Source organism: Amphimedon queenslandica, unplaced genomic scaffold (assembly GCF_000090795.2).
Source record: "Amphimedon queenslandica unplaced genomic scaffold, v1.1 AMPQUscaffold_13087, whole genome shotgun sequence".
NCBI classification, from domain to species: Eukaryota; Metazoa; Porifera; class Demospongiae; order Haplosclerida; family Niphatidae; genus Amphimedon; species Amphimedon queenslandica.
Window position 1 is genome coordinate 30,551 of NW_003546677.1, and position 9,921 is coordinate 40,471.

At 34.9% G+C, this 9,921-nt stretch overlaps 3 protein-coding genes across 3 annotated transcripts in view; all 3 read right to left on the reverse strand.

The window, feature by feature from the left end:
- Positions 1 to 45: 45 nt before the first annotated feature.
- LOC100637975 (long-chain-fatty-acid--CoA ligase ACSBG2-like) lies at positions 46 to 6,876 on the reverse strand. The gene is made up of 17 exons (XM_020001324.1): positions 6,491 to 6,876; positions 6,180 to 6,268; positions 5,813 to 5,933; positions 5,405 to 5,488; positions 5,171 to 5,272; positions 4,465 to 4,512; positions 4,253 to 4,420; positions 3,924 to 3,982; positions 2,615 to 2,714; positions 2,158 to 2,275; positions 1,744 to 1,874; positions 1,193 to 1,309; positions 1,106 to 1,139; positions 817 to 956; positions 383 to 574; positions 201 to 255; positions 46 to 131 (listed from the first exon to the last, which is right to left on the reverse strand). Exons 1-17 carry the CDS (start codon positions 6,716 to 6,718, stop codon positions 55 to 57), a joined length of 1,863 nt encoding a protein of 620 aa, XP_019856883.1. The 5' UTR covers positions 6,719 to 6,876; the 3' UTR covers positions 46 to 54.
- Positions 6,877 to 7,279: 403 nt separating this feature from the next.
- On the reverse strand, positions 7,280 to 9,555 carry LOC109585312 (protein Jade-3-like). Its single transcript, XM_020001326.1, has 5 exons — positions 9,271 to 9,555; positions 8,816 to 8,905; positions 8,349 to 8,414; positions 7,915 to 8,111; positions 7,280 to 7,688 (listed from the first exon to the last, which is right to left on the reverse strand). The coding sequence occupies exons 1-5, from the start codon at positions 9,403 to 9,405 to the stop codon at positions 7,379 to 7,381; spliced, it is 798 nt and encodes a 265-aa protein (XP_019856885.1). The 5' UTR covers positions 9,406 to 9,555; the 3' UTR covers positions 7,280 to 7,378.
- Positions 9,491 to 9,921, reverse strand: part of LOC100638103 (protein Jade-1-like) — a 6,305-nt gene continuing 5,874 nt past the window's right edge. Inside the window, exon 15 of the mRNA XM_020001317.1 lies at positions 9,491 to 9,508. Coding sequence (XP_019856876.1) covers positions 9,491 to 9,508 — 18 coding nt within the window. The remainder of the gene's footprint in view (positions 9,509 to 9,921) is intronic.

Here is a 9,921-nt window from a genome sequence, read left to right on the forward strand (position 1 = left end):
AATTAATTTTAAAAGTTAACTTATATAATCTAAGGAGCACTTTTGTCCTCAAGTTTATTGAGAATACATATCATCGATCACTTCAGAATACTTGGACATGACATAGAAACGTTTTAGCTTCAGGGTTGGTCCTATAAAAGAATGATCAATTATTATTATCACAAATTCAAATTAATATTTGCACATCATCGGCTTCTTACCAAGCTCTCCTCCTGGTATACTGAGATCATTCTTCAATATGACAAACTTCTGAACCTATTTAAATTCCATAAAATTATTACGATCCTCTCATCTATTCTGTTCTGCTTTCACATATTCACACTTCTTGCCTCAAAAAGCAAGCTTAAATGTGCTCCTTACAATTTCTCACTCTCTCTTTCACCTTTTGAGCACTGGAAATAGCTGATTCATTAGCTTTATCAATGGCTGATTGTATAGCAGAATAAACTGCACTGTCTTTTGTCTCCAGTACTTGAGATACAGTAGTAGCAGATGAGCCTAGACCAACAAACTGTTTCACAACATCATCAAGTAATTTATCAGTTGGTGCTCCTGTATTAGGATCAATATTAACCTGTAGGAAATGTTGATTGTGATACAGTGTAGAATATCATTGAATGAAGAATAGAATTGTTACATGCAAAACGGCTGCAATAAAATAACAATTTTTCCAAAAATAGCTCAAAGTTTTATTACGTTTTCTTATTATGATGAGCTATGCTGTCTAGAAAGTTAAAGTCAATTCTGGTTTTTTTTAAATATGCAATTTAAACAAAATAGTCGACTGTTCTGAGAAAATGATTTGTTTATGCTTACCTTTAGTGTTATCAGGCAAGAAATAAATTTTCTTTTATCTCCAATGAGAACGGCATTACTGATGAAAGGTGCATGCTTTTTAATGCGGTCTTCTATTGGTACAGGAGCAATGTTCTCCCCTCCAGCAGTTATGATCAATTCTATAAAGGAATTTATTTAACATGCAAAATCTAAAAGTTGTAATATTTATCAAAATCGTCACTATAAACATCATCATCTTGCTGGTATAGTTTAAACGTATGCAAATTTACATAATAAAACATAATACATGTAAGAATAGCATTGATACCTTTGATTCTACCAGTTATATAAAAGAAACCTTCCTATATTAGTAAGAAAAAATAATTATATTATAATTCTTTATTGCCCATTTTACCTCATCCGTTCTTCCAATGTCTCCACTGTGGACCCATCCATCATTATCAATTGTTTCTTTAGTTTTGTCCAATTTATTCAAGTAGCCTCTCATAATGTGACGCCCACGTATTAAAATCTAATTAGACAATATGCAATAAAAATCCCTAGCTAAAATAAAGTGAAACTGCCCACAAACATGCCATTCAGAATACATTGGAAATTATACTAATTGTGCTACAAAAAATAATAGCACAAATTTGAACCAAATTGACTTATTATGATATACTTACCGTATAGACGGAAAATTTTGCGGCAATTTAATTTTGCGTTTTTAATAAATTTTGAATGTTTTTTATTTTTGCGAATTAAAATTATGCAATTTGGCCACGTTGTCTTCACCATGCCTACACGCATACACATGGTACGATACACGATGCTAATGATACACGTCCACGCCCATCGAGCCCACGTGATTTTAATTTTACGGTTTTAAATTATGCGTTTATTTTTAAAACGCAAAGCGCAAAATTAAATTCCCCGCAAAATTTTCCGTCTATACGGTATACTTACTTCACCCTCTCCAGTCTTTGGATCTGGTTTGTCTATTTTAACTTCAGTCCCAATATAAGGTTTCCCAATGCTTCCAGTTCTCAATTCATTGAGTGTGGTTGTTGTTCCAGGACCAGTCAGCTCACTCATACCTACAGTAGTAGAGTACATCAAACAATTTATTAACAACAAGTACATGTAATATGCAAAGGCCCTTTGCCATATTTACATGTACAGTGTAGCCTTTAGATAATGGACACTTATGGAGGAAAGTGTCTCTGTTATACAGAGGTGTCCTTTATGTGGAAGTTATTTTATACAGTAAGGAATGTAATTGGTACACTAGGTGCTGTCTGTTAAATGGAGGTGCACGCTATAGAGAGTGTCTAATAAGAGAGGCTATATACTGTACTAATAATGCTACTATTCTCTTACCCCAAACTTCTAAAATTGGTATTCCCAATTTATTGAAGAACTGAAGTACTTCAATAGAGATCGGAGCAGCTGCAGTGATGTTAGCTTTTGACCTGCTAAGACCAATTCCAGCTAAAACCTATTGATAATCAAATAATGAAAATGTAAAAGTTACTATCATTTAGTTCATTATACATGTATTAGGGTCATTTCAAGGAGCAATGAATTCTGTTAGAAAATTGCTACATAGCATAGTTATCTTCTTAGTTCAATAATGATAGATCTCACGAAAAAAGCTTATGAATGATACAAAATTTTGAGTTTCTTGAAATTACAATTCAATTTACATGTATATAGTACAGTAATCTTTTTAAAGCTCTTGCAAAAATTATTTTAATCCTATTCATACTTCTATAAGTTTATTCTATGAACTGAAGTTGCTAGTTGCTATATTTTAAATTAAGAATTGATAGATTACTTTAGCTTGAACAGCTTTCATCATCTCAGGTGTGGGTGGGGGCCCACTGCCTGGAGGAGGTAGCATTCCTTTGATGGCTTCCATGAACTTCTCCCAAACTCTGTGGGAATAATAATAATAATAATAATAATAATATAGCATCAGTAATTTATTATCAGAAAATGTAATAAAAATTTAGGATGATTTCGGAGCCATTTTTTGGAAAAAGCCATGGGCTATAGCCTTGGGTATTCTTTGGAATTTTGGTGTTTCCTTAAAATGGTCATAACTTGAAAAATTGAAGTCGGAATCACCTCAAACTTTCTACGTAGCATAAGGACATCAATATGTATCAGAAAATGTAATAAAAATTTGAGGTGATTTCGGAGCCATTTTTTGGAAAAAACCATGGGCTATAGCCTTGGGTATTTTTCAGAATTTCGGCGTTTTCTTAAAATGGCCGTAACTTGAAAAATTAAAGGCGGAATCAGCTCAAACTTTCTACACAGCATAAGGACATCAATATGTATCAGAAAATGTAATAAAAATTTGGGGTGATTTCGGAGCCATTTTTTGAAAAAACCATGGGCTATAGCCTTAGGTATTTTTTGGAATTTTGGCGTTTTCTTAAAATAGCCATAACTTGAAAAATTGAAGGCAGAATCAGCTCAAACTTTCTACATAGCATAAGGACATTAATATGCATCAGAAAATGTAATAAAGATTTGGGGTGATTTTTAAGCTATTTTTTGGAAAAAACCATGGGCTATAGCCTTGGGTATTTTTTGGAATTTTGGCGTTTTCTTAAAATAGCTGTAACTTGAAAAATTGAAGGCGGAATCAGCTCAAACTTTCTACATAGCATAAGGACATCAATATGTATCAAAAAATGTAATAAAAATTTGGAGTGATTTTTTAGCCATTTTTTGAAAAAACCATGGGCTATAGCCTTGGGTATTTTTTGGAATTTTGGCATTTTCTTAAAATGGCCATAACTTGAAAGACTGAAGTCGGAATCGGCTCAAACTTTTTACACAGCATGAGGACATCAATATGTATCAGAAAATGTAATAAAAATTTGGGGTGATTTTGGAGCCATTTTTTGGAAAAATCCATGGGCTATAGCCTTGGGTATTTTTTGGAATTTCGATGTTTTTTTTAAATGGCTGTAACTTGAAAAATTGAAGGCAGAATCAGCTCAAACTTTCTACACAGCATAAGGACATCAATATGTATCAGAAAATGTAATAAAAATTTGGGGTGATTTCAGAGCCATTTTTTAGAAAAAACCATGGGCTATAATTTATCAGCCTATTATTTTTAAGCATACCTTGGCACTCCTAGGAATGCATGTGGCTGTACTTCACGCAAAGTAACAGCTAAGCTTCCCTATAAAATATAACAATAAGATAATTATGATTTGGGCAGAAGCAAACCTTTTGAAAAATACTACAAGAAGTAAAATACGTATGTACATGTACAGTATAACCTCTAGAAGGTGTCTCTGTTATACAGAGGTGTCCTTTATGTGGAGGTTATTTTATACAGTAAGGAATGTAATTGGTACACTACATGTACGTGCTGTCCGTTAAATGGAGGTGTATGCTATAGAGAGTGTCCGTTATATGAGTTTTGTTACTATTAAAAGTACAATCAAACCTTTAGTGCATCAGGTTGAGCAAAATAAGTAGTAGATCCTTTATTGATAGGAACAAAAAGATCAACACACAATCCAGCAATATGACTCAATGGAAGATATGATACTACACAGTCACCTGGTCCCAGAATATTCATAGTAGCATCAATGGTTTTAGCAGCAAACGTAACCTATTGATATCATGTGACTATATGGTCATGTGACTGGTGCTTACGTTGTCATGGGTCAGCATAACTCCCTTTGGTTCTCCTGTGGTACCAGACTAGAAAAAATATTATATTAAATAAGTTAAGTACATTATTTTATTAAGGACACCATTGGGCCCACACTACCTGTCCTTAATACATGTACAGTGTAGCCTCTTTATTAAGGACACCATTTGGCCCACACTACCTGTCCTTAATACATGTACAGTGTAGCCTCTTTATCAAGGACACCATTTTTGGCCCACACTACCTGTCCTTAATACATGTACAGTGTAGCTTCTTTATTAAGGACACCATTTGGCCCACACTACCTGTCCTTAATACATGTACAGTGTAGCCTCTTTATTAAGGACACCATTGGGCCCACACTACCTGTCCTTAATACATGTACAGTGTAGCCTCTTTATTAAGGACACCATTTGGCCCACACTACCTGTCCTTAATACATGTACAGTGTAGCCTCTTTATTAAGGACACCATTTGGCCCACACTACCTGTCCTTAATACATGTACAGTGTAGCCTCTTTATTAAGGACACTATTTGCCCACACTACCTGTCCTTAATACAGAGGTGTCCTCATTTCAGAGGTACTTTTGTATAAGTTTGTACCAATTGCATGGGACATTACAAAATGCATGTCCTCATGATAAGGTGTCCTTCTTATAAAAGTGTTTAAGCTTATGTCAGCTAATGCTATCATAAAAGCTACTCACTGTGTAGACAAGAAAAGCACAAGTTGATGGTCTTTGTGCTGATATCATATCCTCAATGACTTGATCATCAGTATCATCACCTAGCTTCATAAAACTATCCCACTAAGAAATAAATAAGAACATGAAAATTGAGTAGAAAGCAATACTAATAAGAGAAATAGAAAGATATTATGCACAGAATAAAAAAATTGATAGAAATAAAGAGATTGTATGACTATATTGTTCTTCATTCACCTCATAAACATTCTCAAGTGATGTGTCAGACAGTTTCCCCTTGTACTGTACAATAGCTTTCAAATGAGGCAAATCTTTACGAATCTGCAATGCAATAAAATATAAGTGAGTGAACATTTTTTATCAGTGTATGATGCTTGAAAATGCATTAATTCTCTCAAAACTGTCCCTCCCATCTGATGTTATCTAAATTGACTATCAAAGCAATATCACTACAGTAGAACCTCTTTGGACACATTTAAAGACAAAGAAGAAAGTGTCTCTGTTATACAGAGGTGTCCTTTATGTGGAGGTTATTTTATACAGTAAGGAATGTAATTGGTACACTAGGTGCTGTCCATTATGCTATTAGGAGAGGCTATAATGTAATCTCTCCTTTTCTCACTCCAACTCCTCTCTCTTTTGTACCTTTAGGAACTTCTGTAGTTGCATGTCATTCTCAACAATTACAACATTAGCTTTGGAATCATTAGCAATGTACTGGCAAGTCTCAGCATTGTTAGTAGCATAAATACCAGATACCAGACCACTGGAATAAGTAAATAAAGAGACACATGTAAATACAAATTAGAGTGCATATTACAGTATAGCCTCTATATAATGGACACTTGTGGACAAGAAAGCATCTCTGTTATACAGAGGTGTCCTTTATGTGGAGGTTATTTTATACAGTAAGGAATGTAATTGGTACACTAGGTGCTGTCCGTTAAATGGAGGTGTATGCTATAGAGAGTGTCCATTTAAGAGAGGCTATTGCATGCATAATCAATCTTACCCAGCAAATATAGTTCCCAGGACACCGATAAACCATTCAGGGGAATTGAATCCAATTATAGCAACACTGTGAAACTTCTCCAGACCCAACTATCATAGAATAGAGAGTAGTCAACATGTATTATAATTGCAATCCATGCATCAATGGATAAAGGATAGTAAAATAAGGACTATTTTCCCTGGACTAAAGAAAGCACATCTTGATTGGGAATTGAAGGAATGAAAATTATAAAAATAAAATCAATAAAATGCTGCAAACCATAAAAACTAATACATTTTAAAGGACTAGGAAGTGCAAATGTAAAGGCTTACCTTTAATAATGACTTTGCAGCTCTCAGGCTAAGAGTATAATACTCTTTAAAATTAATCTTCTTCCACTCGTCTCCTTCTTTACTGGCAAGAGCTGGGGTGTCTGGATAAGCATCTCTAGTCTTTCGAAACATCTGACCAATAGTGATTGGATCCTCTGCTGCTAGTCCTGAAGAACCAAGCTCAATGGGGAGCTCAACATTAGGTACTACTGAATACTGCCTAGCCATTGCTATTACTAGTGGGGAGAATAGGAAGCTGTAGCTACTGGAAGAGATTAATGGAAGCAAGGGATGAAGTTTATAAATGAGCCTTGAAGAACTGAATCTGTAGATATCCTTGATCACACCTTTTTGATCAGGCCACGTCTTATGTAAACTTGTGAGGATAGTTAAAAATTTATGGACTGGAACTGAATACATTATTACCCTTGCCACGCGTAGGCGTATGGGCAAGGGTATACGAGTCGATTTGTCAGTGTTTGTGTAAGCAACTAATCTGAACAAGAGGCTCCTGCTCTCAGGATAAAAACTCTAGAGACTCAAAACTAGTTTTTCTGCATTTATTAGACTGTTTTTTTATACCAATGATTTAATACATGTACTAGAACTGGAAAGTACGAATGTGGAAAATGGCATTTATTTCTTTTCTTTTTTTTCTGTCATAATGCGATCATATCTAACAAATGTTGCTTTATTTAATTTATGATAAAAATAGAATATTGACAGAGAGAGGGAAAAAGAGAAGAGAGCCGAAATAATAAATATAATAATTATTATTAATTATCGATATTACGTTAAAAAGCAAGTGAATATGAAATAAAAGAAAACTAAAAAAGAGAGAGAGAGGGGGAGAGGGAAGGAGAGAGATATTTTATACAAACATTCTCATTAACATAAAATTGATTTATTTGATTTTTCTCGTCTCGTATTATCATGATTCACGATATCGCCGTGACCACACCCACTTTCAGAAACTCGTCTGCGCTGAGTCACATGTTCAAGAGACGATAACGGAGATGAAATAAGGTGTGGTCTTTTCTTGCGCAATAGCCTAAGACTTTCCTCGTTTGCCATAGTGTGGTCTATGGGATGTAGTACCAACATTGGTCCATTGGTGAAACAATGGCTGGTAGTGGTGCTAGGTGGGGCTTGGGCAGGATCTACACTGCTACTGCTATTGCTACTGGAAATACCCAGTCTATTAATAATAAAGCATCCAATAATTAATTAGTAGGGTCATGAATATCATTAATAATTAATTAGCGGGGTCATGAATATTATTAAGAGCTATGAATATAGTTGTACATGTACATGTACATGTGTAATCAAAAGTGAGAAATTTTTAAGCGTCAAAATAAAAATAATATCAATGAATCAAAAATTAAATTAAAATGTATAATTATTTATTAATATAACTTTATTACCTTTTAAGACAAAGTGGCTTTCTGTTGTTGACCACGCCTTTAGCCACACCTCCTGCAAGAGTCTTTGCTTTTGATTTTTTCTCCTCCTCTTCTTCCTCGACCTGCTTCAATTGAAGTCGCGTGATATCGTGATCAGATCTGATACAGATTGATTTCAATCTCTCTCTCCTCTGAATCATGTACACTAGATTTCTAGCCTGAGAGAGAGAGAGAGGGGGGGAAGTTAATCAAAAGTAGTACAGTATAGTCTCTCTTAATGGACACTCTCTATAGCGTACACCTCCATTTAACAGACAGCACCTAGTGTACCAATTACATTCCTTACTGTATAAAATAACCTCCACATAAAGGACACCTCTGTATAACAGAGACACTTTCTTGCCCATAAGTGTCCATTATATAGAGACTACACTGTACATCTCTCTTTGTCTTACTTTTTCTAAGTTATGTCTCAAATGTACGATCCTAAGGAAATCATCATCATCAGTTAACAGTGGTACCTATACACAATGCACCATTAATAAAGACAGAATAATGAAGAATAGTAGTAACAGTAATATCAAAAATAATTTTAATGTACAATTGAGCCCATGTCTACTTGATAATATGTACATGTATGAGTACATGCACGTACTGCACATGTTCTTTTTAGAATAAACACTAAGGCTAGTTTACACAGCAATAAAAACGATGCAATCCGTATAGTTTTGTGCCTGTTTTATGCTTCTGTTTACACAGGAACGAATGAAAATGTGATGCAATCTTGATAGAACTCTATGGAAACGAAAACGGTGTTCAAAGTGGATACTTTTAAAACAATGCATTTTGCGTTGCTGTGTAAATGTAGCCTAAGTTTCAACTCATCAATAGAGTATCATGGAATGTATCATGGTATGTGTACTTGTCTGTCAATCTGGTTATTGGCCAGTTGGAGTCTTTGGTAAGAGAGATCCAAGTGTAATCCAAGAAGTAATGGCTGGTTGTGGTTACACTAAAGAACAGAGAGAGGACAAGAGAAGAAGAGAAATAAGAGAATAACAATTTATATTATAGTACATCTACAATGCAGCAGAAATTTACTATTTTTATTTTTGGAAATTTTTGTGATTATTTGCTTCCTTCAATGAAATGAACCAGCAGGAGTTTCTTACACTTTAATGCACATACATGTACACCTCTTTGCAAAATTTAAAGAAATTATAGTAAAAATTTAAAGAAATTATAGTAATAATTTCCGATGCTTTGATACAAGCGTACTGTACATGTACATGTACATGCACAACTATAGTACATGTACATGTAAATGTTACTTAATATACATGTAAAACACACTCTACTCTCTCCCCCCTCTCTTACTTTTCTTTTTAATTTCCAATAATTATAAATAAGTGTGGACGCTTGCGATGATATTTTTAGTTCTTTGCTGAGTTCCTCGTGTGACGTGTACTCGTAAAACTGACTCTCCACTCTCTGTAAAGGTGTCTGCTCCATTAGCGGCGAGAGAGGGGGAGGGACCAGTAAATTATTGGGCGTGACTAGTGTTGAATTCGACGGCGATAAAAGTTTCGAAGGAGTTTTACGTAAAGTTGTGTGCCTTGGACAATAAGACTAGAGAGAAAGAGAGAGAGAGGGAGGGAAATTAATTCAGAAATTAGAATGCACGCCTGAAATAAAGTACATGTAGCTGGAACATTAAACATGTACATGTACATGCCCTCCAGTCCTCCACATCAAATACAAGTATAGGCCTTTTCACACTGGCACAGTTTTCAGAGCGCTTTGATGCGCTTTGTTGATACAGCTGAAATAAAGGCCTTTTCACACTGGCCAAAGTAATGCACATTGATGCGCATTAATCGTGTTCACACTAGAGTGGTTTTCAATTAATGCGCATTGATGCGCATCACCCTCGCCTTCACCTCCAGAGGTGGATTGATGTGAAGTGATGCGCTTCAATCAATGTAAACCAATGGCAACAAGAACACAAATGATACATGATTCAGCTGC